The following is a 13,726-nucleotide window of genomic DNA, read 5'->3' as shown; positions in this document are numbered from 1 at the left end:
AGAGCTGTATTATGTTGAAGGCTGGAAAGGGAGTAAATGAAGGCAGAGCACAGCACTACCTAGAGATAGTTTCCAAATATCCATCGATAGGCATTTTCAAAAACATGATATGCTTGTCCATTTATCAGCATTGTCTTCTGATTAAACACTGCAAAATGAATAAAATAATCTTTTCAAAAGTGTTTAATTTTTCAATTTATTTAATTAGCCTAAGGGTTCTCATCTACATCCTTCTTTTCAAAGCGTTCTTGGTAACGATCAACTTCCAACAAGTTACCCAGAACATATGCTGTTTCAAAGTAAAGTTGTTGTAACCTAGAATGTAGAGAGCAGAAAGAAAGTATAATCAATCTTTAAAAATCAATTCACGATTTTTGTTTTACCCTTTAGAAAGGGCACACACCCCCTTTCTCCCAATTTTGTTCCATTAAAGATTGTCCCTGGTGTCACTTATGTAGCTGAGAGGACAGTATGGATGGCTTGCTCCCAGCGTACCATCAATAAAGCTCTTCTCTAAAAGCATCTTAATGAGGATATACCTTTGAACTGTCTGCTACCTGTGAGGGGAGATCTTTGCTTCTGCCTTGGTATAGCTCAGTTCAGACATTCAACAAAGTTATTGCAGTCTGTAGTTCCCAAACCCTTGGAACATCTTTAAAATAAATGTCTCATGACTTCCTATGTTGAGTCTGTTACACATGTATTGAATATTCTTCTTTCTCATCAGTTGTGTTGAAATTTCTGTTTTTTTTTTGATTTTCTAGTTATTTTATGCTTGCATTTTTACATCAAAATTATAACATGAAATCATGCCACTCATCCCAAACAGTCCATGTTGTTTTATCTCATTTACCTTAGCTGTATTCATAACACATCCTCATCGCATAAGCATCTTTCTTTGACTATCTATCTAATACATCATTAAATGTTAACATGGTCTCTCCTTCAATCATTTTAACTGTTAGTCGTTAGTTAGTACAGGACTTGAGTATTGCTGAAAAAGTCACGTTTAAAGCTTTTCATCTTGTACTCATCAGGACAATTCGCAAGAATACCAAATGCAAAGGGAACAATCCTTAATAAGTGTGACTATATCAACAAACGCACGCTATTCTTAATGACAGGCCCAAATTCATATTCATTGGACCTGCCGCTGAGCATGACCAGGCAGTCTTGCTTGAAAGCCAGCTAAAAATGATGCTTGTTGGACTTGTATAAGAGCAACGAGCTGCCGGGTGATTACATATGATAGGATATGTCCTCACGGTTCACTGCATTCACATATGTAAGGGCTGCCCAATGCACACAAGAACGATGTCCCTTTATCTATGTCTGGTTCTGCACAACATGAATTGGCTAAATGGTTGGATGAGTTGTTATAACCAGTTTTGAGCAAGTTTTCCACATACACACATTAGCGAACACCATACAGGGTTTACATATCAATAGCAATGCATGTCCATGTGCTCATTTAACATTGCTCCTATTCACAATGTACCACTCAAGGAAACCATAAAAATTTGCATTGCAGCACTATATCATGGCGATCTAGGCCCATCACCATTGTGTACATCAGTATTCACTGAACTTTTAAACTCATCAACTTGCGTAGTAGAGTTAACAACACCATACATGCACAAACAGATGGTGTTGCCATTGGATCTGCTCTAGGCCCAGTTCTCGCAAACATCTTTGTTGAATGCCACAAGAAAGGCCTCTGGTGGACTAACACCCAACCTCCCACCCCTTGCATATTTCCAATATCTAGACAATATGTCTGCTATATTTGAATCTGCAGCCGCGTGTAAGAACTTCCTTACACGCCTTAACAGGTTCCATCATGTACTCAAATTCACCTTCGAAAGGAGGAGTCAAATGAGCACCCTTTCCTTGAAGTGCTAGTTGAGAAATCTGCCAGGAGGTTCTCTACTACTATCTACCTCAAGCTTACATTCACTGGTCAATATATAAATTAGGGTTATTACAGTTCCAAACACTATAAGATTGCTGTTATCAGCAACCTTGTAAATAGGGCCGAGCCATTTGCTCATCATGCAAGCTTGATTCTGAAATCGGGTGCATCAAAGCCATCCTGCAAGAGAATGGCTACCCTAATAAGATCACTGTTCACTTTATGTTGCACAAACTCATTAATTGGTCTAAGACCGCCACTTTAAGTCCTGAAAAGTGCCCAGGCCCAGTCTACTTCAGGTTACCCGGGAAGAGTAAGGTATCTCAAAAATTTGAGCAACAGGTGAAGCTAGCCATTTCACGCTACTACTATGCAGTAGCAACACAAGTGGCGTTCGCCACTAACAGGATGCTGCTGTCAAGCCAGAAAGACGTTCTGCCTATCACACAAATGAGTTACGTGGTATATGAATTCCAATGCTGGTGTGATACTAGGTATTGTAGGCCGTACTTCCCAAAGACTGGCGGATCGTATCAAACAGCATGTCCCTTCGGCTGTTCATAACAGGCGAGGTACTGACTATGTGCAACCAACTGGGCTTGCAAAACCCAAAACATAGGCTGGGATTTTCTGGCCTCACCTACGGCAAGAATTGTCACAGGCGCAACTAAAAAATTGATGGACCAGCCAAAGGGGGAAGGGGAAATCCTGGCCATAGCGTCCAACATTTGATATGATTCTACGATTGGACAGAATTTGCTATACAATCCTGAGTGTGCTAAGAATTACACTGACAACCAACTTATGATCCTCAGTCAGCCTCGCACTGGGGCTCACTTATGTGTGCTGGAAGCTACATATATTAATACACAGGGCCCTGTCTTTTGCAGGCAGAAAGAACATATACGCACATTGTGCTTGTTTCAAATAGACAAAATAGGCGACAACCATTCTCTGGTTCATTCCTCGGGGCAATGCCTTCACCAATCAGAGTCAACCTGCCTGGTTCGAATTTAAACAAAGCTCAATAGTTAATTGTCAGTCACCAGTTAACTGGTGCATTTTCCATGGCAACACCTCTACCAGTCAGAGTCCACTTGCCAATCAATCAGTGCTCTCTTCTGATTTGTTGTCCCCTTTACATTTGATATTCTTTCCGTGTCCTGATAAGTATAAGATGAAAAGCTTTGACAACGTGTGTTTTTTTTCAGCAATACTCATTTTAACTCTAGTCATGCATTTAACAGACATATAGCCCTCTGTGTAAAACATTTCTCCTGCTGCCTGTATTACATTTATGTTTAATCTCATATCTATATCCCGCTCGTTCTCAACCCCCGAATCATGGAAATAGTTTGTTTGTAACTATCTTACCCTATTTCCTTCGTAATTATAGACACCTCTATCAACTTGACCTCTATCAAATTGCCAACTGACCACGTACAAGGCAGAAGAATCAATGAATCATGGAATAGTACAGCACAGTAGCAGGCTATTCAGCCCATTCAGTCTGTGATGGCTCTTTCAAATTGGTCCCACTTCCCTGCTTTTTCCCCATTTCCCTGCAACTTTTTTTTCTTTGTTATTTATCCAATTCCTTTTTGAAAGCTAATACTGAACCTGTATCTACCGTTCTATCAAGCAGTGCAGTTCAAATCCATAGCACTCGTTGTGTAAAAAAATGTTTTTGCACATGTTGCCATTGGTCCCTTTGCCAATCATCTTAAATCTGTGCCCTTTGGTTATTGATCCTTCAGCCATTGAAACAGTTTCTCTTTATTCACTCCAACTAAACCTTTCATAATTTTAAACACCTCCATTAAATCAGCCTGTAGCCTTCTCTGCTCTAAGGCCAAAACCCAGGCTTCTCCAGTTTATCCATGCAGCCTTAAGAACTTCATCCATGGAACCATTCTATAAATCTCTTCTCTATATTCACCAAAACCTTCACCATCTTCCTGTGGTATCCAGAATCAGACACAATGCTCCAGCTGGGGCCAAACAAGTATTTTCCAAAGGTTTAGAATCATTTCCTGGCTTTTGTACTCTAGGCCTCACTTTATAAAGCCCAGGATCCCACTAGTTTATTAACCAATCAACAAGGAAATTCTACTGGATCTATTACTGGCTCCCTTAGATATGACTCCATGGGCAGAATCTTTGGCTTGGCGACCGGGGGTGGAACCTGCTCGCCAAGGCGTTAATTGATGCAGGGTGATGTTGGGGGTACGTCCCGACGTCACCGCGCTTCATTTAGATTTTCAGTTCGGTGGGCGTGCAACCGAGTTGGCTGCGTGCCTACCGAACTGTCAAAGGCATATGAAGGCCTGTAAAAAAGCAATTAAGGCAATCAGCTGAGCTGCCCTTCCAGCCTTAAGCTTGGCCGACAGGTGAAGAGCCCAGGCGGCCTTTGCATTTTTCATGGAACCTCATCCATGGGCAGGATGAGGTTTCAAGAATTATCTAAAATTTTCAGAAAAATTTTCATTAAAATCAATGCACATGTCCCAGCTCATGTGACAGTTTCACTTGAGGGGACATGTCATAAAATTTTTCTTGCCATTTTATTACACTTTTTGGACTTAAAACTATGTGCCCCAGGGAGATTTCTGTGCTGTTTCATGCGCAGGCGTGAAAGAGCGGACTCCCGAGTCAGGTAACCCCCACCCCGCCTGCACAGGAAGTGCACAGCACTTCCGGGTGCGTGTCACACTGGGCGGGTCTTAATTGGCCCACCTACTTAAAATGGCAGCGCGGACCCAATTGGGGGCGCCGATCGGGTCCATGCCCGCCTGTGCCCGCTCCTGCACCGCCCACCCGACAGGCAGAAAATTCTGCCCCTCTTGTTCCAAAGATAGTGGGAGGGTTCTAAGTTGTGGGGGGCAGCAGGGGAATGGAGCCCAGAGAGAAACTCGGCCTGGTCATTTCTCATAAAAAAGGAAGCAATCAATGCAAGGGCATTGATGCCCCAGAAGTGGCATCACATTTTACATAGTAGCAGCATTCTCACCTGTATATCAGTGGATATGGGGTTCAAACCCATTTCCAGGCTGTCCTAGTGAATTCAGATCAGAATTCTTGCTTCTCTGTGTACAGGCTCAGTGAGTTACTCAGCTGTCGGAGCCAGCCCCCCCCTCCCTCTACCGCTGTGCGCTGCCCCCTCTCACTTTTCACATTGTAAGGAATGGTTGTTTAATGATCTTATAAAATATTATAAAATTAATTGAATATTATAGAAATAATTCTCTCTCTTTCTTACTTAGTAAGAAAGATTCAATAGCAGCCTGCTGTGCTGACACAGACCCAGAAACAGGACAGCATATGCTTATTATCTCTGCCAAAGACCCACACGTCAACGCATAAAATGACTTGTGGTGACGTCGGGCGAGTGTCCCGATGTCACTGCACGCCATCACGATATTTCGCTGGGCTGTCGCGCGATGATGTCTGACGCATGACCGCCATTAATTAACCGGCCACTTAGGGCTCGAGTGTTCAATCGACGCCGATTTTGCGGCATCTGCGCAATCTTCGGGTTGGCGCATGGGCGCAAGGGGCAGGACACATTTGTATTCAGCTCATCCCACAGGCAGGATAAGAGGGCTCACTGGGATTGCGAATGTGCACAGTCAAGTATTTATTTTTGAAAGTTTTTCAAACTTGCTTGTGTAATCTGCAGTACTTCAAAAACACATACCAGCTGCTTTTTCTGGACTCTTAACCTTCAAGTCAGCACTCTGCAGTGAGTAATCTTTTCTGGGTCTGCAGGTTTCAGGAAGCCTTCCCTTATCCTGGGAAGGAGAGCTGAACTGTCCACTGGAGGCAGCTCCTCTGAGGAGGAAGATAGGGCTAGAAGGTGGAGGAGGCCAGGAATGCTCATTCAGCCTCCAGGGGAGCCACCTTTGGGAGGACAGGCACAGGCACAAGGGATGCAGGGCCAATAGGAAGTCCAAGACATAAGGGGCCACAGAAGATGCCACTATCCTGCTGCCAGGATATACAGGCGGCGTAGCAGCTACCTCAATATGTCTGAGGTGCAGTGCCGAAGGAGGCTCCACCTCTCAAGGGAGACAGTCAACTATATCTGTCAGATGATTGGCCCTGAGATCTCCACGAATTGTGTGGGAGGACTCCCCATGTCAGCGGCTCTGAAGGTCACAGCTGCCCTCAACTTCTATACCTCTCGCTCCTTCCAGGGCTTAGTGGGTGATCTTTGTGGTGTCTCCCAATCAGCTGTCCACACTTCTGTCAAGCAGGTTACAGACGCTCTGCTCAGGCGTGCATTGACCTTCATCCACTTCCGTTGGGACCAGGCAAGCAGACAGAGCAAGTCAGAGGCTTTGCGGCCATTGCTGACTTCCCCCGCGTCCAGGGTGCTATAGGCCATCAAGGTGCCAGCAGGTGAGCTCGGTGCCTTCGTCAACAGGAAGGGCTTCCACTCCATGAACGTGCAGATAGTGTGCGATCACAGAATGCTGATTCTACAAGTCTGTGCAAGGTACCCAGGCAGCTCCCATGACGCCTACATCCTTCGACACTCCCAGGTGCCGGGGCTCTTCAGTGCTCCAGCCTGGCTGGATGGATGGCTGCTGGGTGACAAGGGCTATCCCCTCAGAAGGTGGCTCATGACGCCTCTCCACCATCCAAGAACAGAAGCTGAGCAGTGGTACAATAGGAGCTGCGCCTCCTCAAGGGTTGTGGTGGAGAGAGCCACCAGTCTTCTCAAAACGCGCTTCCGATGCCTGGACCACTCAGGGAGCTCACTCCAGTACACCCCAGATCGTGTGTCAATGATAGTGATTACATGCTGCGCTCTCCACAATCTTGCGCTAGAAAGGGGGACAATGAAGGTGTCGACGCAGTGGCTGTAGCTGCACAAGATGAGTCCAGCAGTGAGTCCGAGGATGAGCATGCACAGGGAAACGCTGAGGGGTTAGACGCTGACCCGAACATACTGCAGGGAGGCAGAGACACCCGGAAGGCTTTAATCCAATAAACCTTCAGCTAGCACACCATAGCTGGACCACCAGAACAAGCCTAGGCTATTGGCTCGACACTTGACAACTAAGTGCAAAATCTTCCAGGTTAGCAACAGTAACTAAGGGCCTTGCTAATAAAGCTGAATGTCCAACAAAGCAATCATTACAGTTTTGGAAACCATACAGATGCAGAAGAAAAGAGGCACCCTCAGCCATGGTGACATATCTGAATTTAACATGTCAAACAAAGCAGCTTATTGCAAAAAATAGACAATAACGTTACAAGTCAAGTAAAATTATAAGGGCCTTATCTCAGGCCAACACAAAAGCACCAGTAAAAAATCCGTGGTGTGCCTAAGGTGCCTTATGCTTTCATTTCCAGATACTACGTCTTGGTGCTGCCCCATCACTCTCAGTGGCATCTGAGACAGCCTGCTCACGCTGCTGGCCTGTTGGCCTCGATGACCTTGGTGGTCGTCCTCTGGCCCGTGGAGCCTGTGCTGACCCCAACTGGGAGGGATCTGCCAGTTCCACAGCCTGCATCTCCCCAGTCGTCGCAGCCTCACCAGATGATACAGTCACTGGGAGAGGGGGGAGGAGCTGCCACCCTCATCCAGAAGGCCCTGAGAGGAGCCCATGGAGGCGACAGGCAGCTGCTGTGCCAATGTGAGGTCACTTCAGACCTCCCTGCTCACCGTGGATGGATGGGCACCGAGCTGGGACACTTGATGCCCACACCATCTCCCACACTGGCACTGACCATCTGAGGTCAATGCCAATGTGAGGGCTTGCTGGTCCGAGCGCATCCCCAGGAAGCCTTGGCAGGTCTCCTGGAGGAGCCTCTCCACAAGAATCTCCGCTCTCTCCATGGAGGACACATGGCGCTCGAACATGGGGCACATTGCTTCGGCAAGCGTCCACGTAGACTCCTCCACCACGGAGACCAAGCCAAGCATAGCTTCAATTATCTCCCCGAGATGCTCCCGCACACCCGGCTGCATTTCCTGCACCTGCTGCATCGCAGATGACTCCAGAGGCACATCATCAGGCACTGACTGAGCATGTGCCTGGTCCCCTGCAGTTCTCCAACTGCTGGTGCCATAGGCACTCCCTGTCTCTGCCAGCTCCTTCAGCGACGGTGAAGTGTCCTCACCGCTGTGCCCTGGGACACTAGCCAATGTTCGAATTCGCACCAAGGTGCTAGTATCTGCACTGGTGCCTGCCTCACAGAAATGGTGTGATGCTGGTGAGACAGCAGGCGCCTCAGGTGTGAGAGGGGGCCTCTGCTGTTCCTCCTCCCAGCCCTGCTCTGATGATGCTGAAAGGAGGAACAAGAACAGTGGATCACTTAGCATGGAGAAAATGACAAATCCACACCTGATCCCCGGATCATTATGTGTTCATCCTTCCATAACCAATGGTCAAGCCATGTTGCAAAATTAAATCACAACATTCAGCACTGCTATGACTGTTGGTAGAACAATGCTGACCTCACTGCCGGCCATACATATCTGGCCGTGGCACCTCAGCCTCACCGACACCAGTGGACCTGGGTGCATGGCGCCTTTCCAGATCCAGGGCCTCCTGCTCGAAACGGCTTAGAATGATGATCTGCACCTGGCCGCCGCCAGTCCTCGCACGCTCTGCCGCGTTATGAGCATTCTTCTCCTGAAAATGAGAGACGAGCATTGATTAGTGAAAATTGCACACGGACTCTCTTCACGCACGGCCCACCCCAACCAGAGTGAGACATATCAGGGCTCCAGAGCCTCCTCACCCCGTTGCTGCTGAAGATGCTAGGCCTAGTCCCCACCCCCATTTGGCCACATGCTCTATACATCACATTAGGCACCACATGGTATATCCTTCCACAACAAGGAGGCGCAAGCACGTGGAGTACAGAGCGCAGCAGATAGTTCGTTGCCACACCACCTTGAAACTCCCCTCTCTGCATGTCATCACTCTGACTTGGATATGTCCTGGAGTTCAAACACAGAGCCTGGGTGCAGCTCCTCCAGGTTGCCCCCAAACTAGTCATGTGGGACTCAGTGTAACACATGCTGCGGGGGCAAAACACATCTCTTCACCACCCTCTCAGGCTGATCTCAGCATAGGCAATATCTGCTGGCTCAGCCAGCAAAGGACACATGCCGTCAATGATTCAATGCAGTTACGATGCGCAGACTTGGTGGAGGGGGGGTGGGGGGTCAGCAGGGGGTAAGCCAGCCTGCTGGGTTAAATGCCCAATGCCAATGTTGTCCTCACCCTGCCAGAGCACCACAAGTCATTGAAGCGCTTGTGACACTAAATCCAGGTGCACTGCACCACATGGCGGGAGCTCACCACCTCCGCCACCTCCTCCCAGGCACGTTTTGCCACGTGGGGGGGCCTCCTCCTCCCGTCTTGGGGGACCAGCACCTCCTGCCATGCTGCCACCTCCTCAAGGAGGACAGCAGGGCAGTCATCCAAAAAATGAGGGGCACACTGGCCCCATGTTCTACCCTCCAGTCTGGCCTGTCCCACTGGCCTACCCTCCAGACTGGCCTATCTTGCTAGCCTACCCTCCCCTCCGGACTGGCCTGCTTACCAGAAGCCTCTGCTGTGGCCTTGCACTTGCCATTGTGAGCAGCCTAGAAATGGCTGCCGGGCCTTCATTTAAACAGGCTGCCAGGTTTGCGCCTGCCCACACCCGCACCCGCACCCGCTCCGCACCCCCACCAATCGGAAAATTCAGGCCATGATTCTGGCATAAGCCCTGGTACAAGACATTCCTGATGAGGTGAGACCACATGCCCCATATCTGAACTAATTGCCTGAATAGTTTTAACAAGATGTCTTAGCAAGAGATAAGCCACAAGAATGGCTGGGGGATGGAAATCGGGTGGATTTACCTTGGGTGCCTGTTCCTGATAACTGGACAATTGAGTGAGTGATTGGCATCGTACACCCGACAGCCTTCTAGAAATAAGGTATATAAACGGGCACTCAAGAGAGAAAAGGTACATTGGACAAAAAGAGAGCTTTCTAAAGTCAACTTCAGCCTAACATCCTGATAAGTTTAAGAACATCGACAGAAGAGGCTGACAATGCCACGTACAGGAATCAGCATCATTCCACATCTTCTATTCATCCAATCCGAGATTATAAACTATTCACGTTTGTTACAGGTCGTACGTCTTTTCTGTCTATTTAGCTCAGGCTTATTTTTCTCACACTTGGGGAGGCCAATGCGCAAATTTCACAAAGATGAGGTTTCACAAAGATGAGATTTGGCACAACATTAAACATGAGTTTCCTGAAAAAGCAGCTGACATATGATTAGAAACAACTTGCTGAGCAAAAAAAAATCACAACAATAAATTGATGATTTATATTTATATATATTTATTATAGGAAATTTGAATTTATTAATGCAATTTGGGACTTTTCTCATATTTCTGCTCTTCTTGCTTTAAATTTTAATAAAAAAATGACGACCATTTCAGTGTGAAAGTGAGTGTGTGTGTGCCAGGCTAACTGAGTCCACTATGACAGTGCCTGTTGGTGTGTAGGAGTAAGGGTGAATGAGAACCCTGCAACTGGGAGTGAGCCAGACACGCATCCACACTACCCTCCCCAGCACCCATTTTCTCTCACACACGCACATGTGCTCACCACGCCACACATGCGTGCGCTCATCCTCACTCTTGCGCACATTCACCCTCTCTCTCACGCGTGCACACACTCACCCACCCCACCCCACCCCCACCCCCACTCCCATCCGCCCCACCCGCACTCATCCTCCCACCCTCACTCACTCAACCATCCTCACCAACTCAACAGCCCTCACACTCACGAAATTGGCTTCGGGTGGGGGTAGGTGCAATGAGAACTGGGAGTGAGGCCTGAGGCCTAGCAGCGCCCGAATGCGGGTGCCCACTGAGGGGAGGGCCGAGAGCCAGGGTACGCCGGGGGGAACCGATGGGACACGAGGAGTACCAGGGAAAGAGCACCAGCGGCCGGAGGAAAGCAGCTGTAGCCAGGGGAAAGCGGCCACAGCCAGGCCAGAGCACTGGCAGCCATGGGAAATCATGGTGAACGTGCACTCCATAGTCTCTCTCTCTCTCTATCTCCAAATACTCACAGTTGCTGGTGTATGTTGCTCCTCCAATGACAGCCTGGTTATTTCCCCTGTTTGATGCTGTTAGGCTGAACAGTGAGCCTATCAGTAGCAAACGAGGGAGAAAAACAGGCTGTGATTGGAGGACCAGGCCCCTGAAGAAATCTTCAAATGCACTAAGCCGTCTTATCATTATTTCAACAATTGTTCCAGGGCCACATTGATGGGCTTCACAGGCCACATTCACGGGTTGGACAAGCCTGATTTAGCTCATGTATCTTATCCACACTGCTAATTCTTAATAAACTGTTTCAAAACCACCTATGATCTCAACTCCTTTTTTGGGTAATGTGACTCCCAGGTGGAATCTTATACCCTTACTCTCTCTGTCCCTTGCTCTCCAACTTTATGTGTCTCCCACTTTTTCTGTGTCTCTTCTACTCTGCCTGCCTCACGCTCTTTAAAGAGCCCTTTGCCCTCTGTCCCTCCCTGTCATATGCACAAAATCTGCGATAGTGCCTTCCTATTGATCAGATTTCCCCTGCCCACCCCTTTTTATATGCTCAGGAGGATGAGGGATGTTCGTGGAAGAAAATGAAACTCTTTCCCATTCAGCCATCCAGTATCAACCTCAAGCACACCCAAGTAATGCATAGCACAGCAAATACAAGTTAAAGCTTCAGCTGCAACCTCATCAAAGCAGCCCTCCCATACCAATGAGACATTTTTTCATTACCTAGACTGACTATCCTGTGATTTTCTGAATTAGAGTTAGTACTGAAATAGGGAGTTTAGTGTTATTGGCTGAAGAACTGCAATGTATCCATCTCAACCCATTTCACATCAGATCCCTACAGCTATCAGAACGGGCTGAATTTGAATCTAAATAGCAGAGAGGAAAGGCCAACTGACTGTATTACATAATTCCCCAGGGATATTCACCTAATGGATGAACATAATCTCAATGCTCTGTCACAGTCCACTCACTATATACATAAATATTGTATCAAATTGCATTTCACACCATATAGCAACTACTGAGGAGAATTTTTACTGCCAACTCCATTGCAAAGAAACAACAGAAATAGTCCCTACACCAATACTCAGTCCCTATCTGATACCATTTCATCATTGCTTCTTTTCCTTTGTCTTTCTTCTTTCCATAATCCACTTCTTTCCCAAATTCCTAGTTCTTTTCAAACATTTAATTTTGTCTCTAGAAAGCATCCATTCAACTCCCCACTGAGTTATTTCATACCCTCAACAGCAGTTCAGGGGAGGCAGTGAGGAAAAAGCCAGGCAATGTGCCAACAACAGCCTACATCTCCAAAGCATCTTTAACATAATATAATATCCAAAGGCACCCAAAGATAAAGAAAACAAAGGTGAATTGTGAGCAACAGCGTGTGACTCTCTTGTGCCTCAAGTGTACTCTAGGCAAAGCCCCAAGAACAGGTCACTGGGCATCTGAGACTGAGGATGTAAATGGCACATGAACCTGTATCCTCTTACACACACCGAACATATAAACCTACACAATTTTATATAACATGCAGCAGATTAGTATGCATCCTCTTTCATGGAATGTCTTCTTACTCACTTGTACAAAGTATTGTCCTGTTCATCAAGACTCGCGAGGTAAATATCTATGAATGACAGGCTTGAACATAAATCATCCATCAAAACGTAATCATCATGTCGCAGGGTATGTTTGAACTTCTCTACCATTTCACTGAAACTTTCAAATTGGCTGGTTTTCTGGAACGTGTGGGAAAAAAAACAGTTAATCCATTATTTTTCTATGTTTTGAGTAATTTCTTTCTCTTTTCTCCCAGGGCTTCACAACCAAGATTCACTGCAAGTGAGATACTATCACTGCCACTCTTGACCCAACTTAACTTAAGGATTCTTAACTTAAGGATGTGTGCAAGAGAATGTCAGAGTGACATGCCTGACAATGTTGCCTTCTGTTCTTTAGGGAAGTCTTCACTTTTCATTTAGCAAAATCCACTGTCACCAACCACTTGACTTTATAAAGGGGTTGATATTCTTGACCTCTCTGCCTGGTGCTGGGCCTGCCCAGGATCAGGAATGCCTGAATTTCCCAGTCCAGGAATATGGCCTAAAATCCAATGTGTAAGTTGGAAATATATTTCAACTTTCTTTTTGACTTGTTCATGAGTCCCATCATGTCCAATACATCACATGTTATGAACTCTCAGTAAATATTTCTAAAGACTCAACACAAAACAAACTGTTAAGATGTCTGCTGCAAATCATGTGACTTTTGACTACACACAGTATCAAGCCTCCAGCAAATACAAATTAGATATGGACATAGGTGAGGGGGCCTCACAGTCATTTGTAGAATTCACACATCTCATTGTTTAAGGATGGGCCTAAACACCTAAAGATTATGGACTTTCCAGACTGCCTATCTCCATGTTTCAAACTACAAAATGCAATAGCAAAACTCAAGGGCCCATTGTAACATGATGGCCTGCCCCATCCAAACTAGAATGGGTGGCTCTCAGAAGTGTTAACCCAGTGGTCATGTGATCAAAACTGGTTTCAGGGTCTGCACCTTTATTACTCAGGACCCAGCAGATCCTTTAGAACCATCAGTCATCAGATAGTCTGAGAACCAGACTCTGAAACTAGCTGCAAGTCATCAAACAGCCAAAGTACTTAACCTGTTCCAGTTTCAAAGTTCACCTGAGAACCAATCTCCTAGAT

At 46.6% G+C, this 13,726-nt stretch overlaps 1 protein-coding gene across 1 annotated transcript in view; it reads right to left on the bottom strand.

Annotated features, from left to right (window-relative positions):
* Positions 1-209: 209 nt before the first annotated feature.
* LOC121281428 (cation channel sperm-associated protein 3-like) overlaps positions 210-13,726 on the bottom strand; it is a gene marked incomplete at its 5' end in the record, with an annotated part of 46,115 nt that continues 32,598 nt past the window's right edge. The window contains 2 exons of the mRNA XM_041194373.1: positions 210-315; positions 12,591-12,748. Of these exons, the coding sequence (XP_041050307.1) occupies positions 210-315; positions 12,591-12,748 (264 nt within the window). The remainder of the gene's footprint in view (positions 316-12,590; positions 12,749-13,726) is intronic.

This window comes from Carcharodon carcharias, chromosome 8, assembly GCF_017639515.1.
Source record: "Carcharodon carcharias isolate sCarCar2 chromosome 8, sCarCar2.pri, whole genome shotgun sequence".
Classification (NCBI taxonomy): domain Eukaryota; kingdom Metazoa; phylum Chordata; class Chondrichthyes; order Lamniformes; family Lamnidae; genus Carcharodon; species Carcharodon carcharias.
Note: the sequence above shows the minus strand (reverse complement) of the source record. Positions and strands in the feature narration are given on the sequence as shown.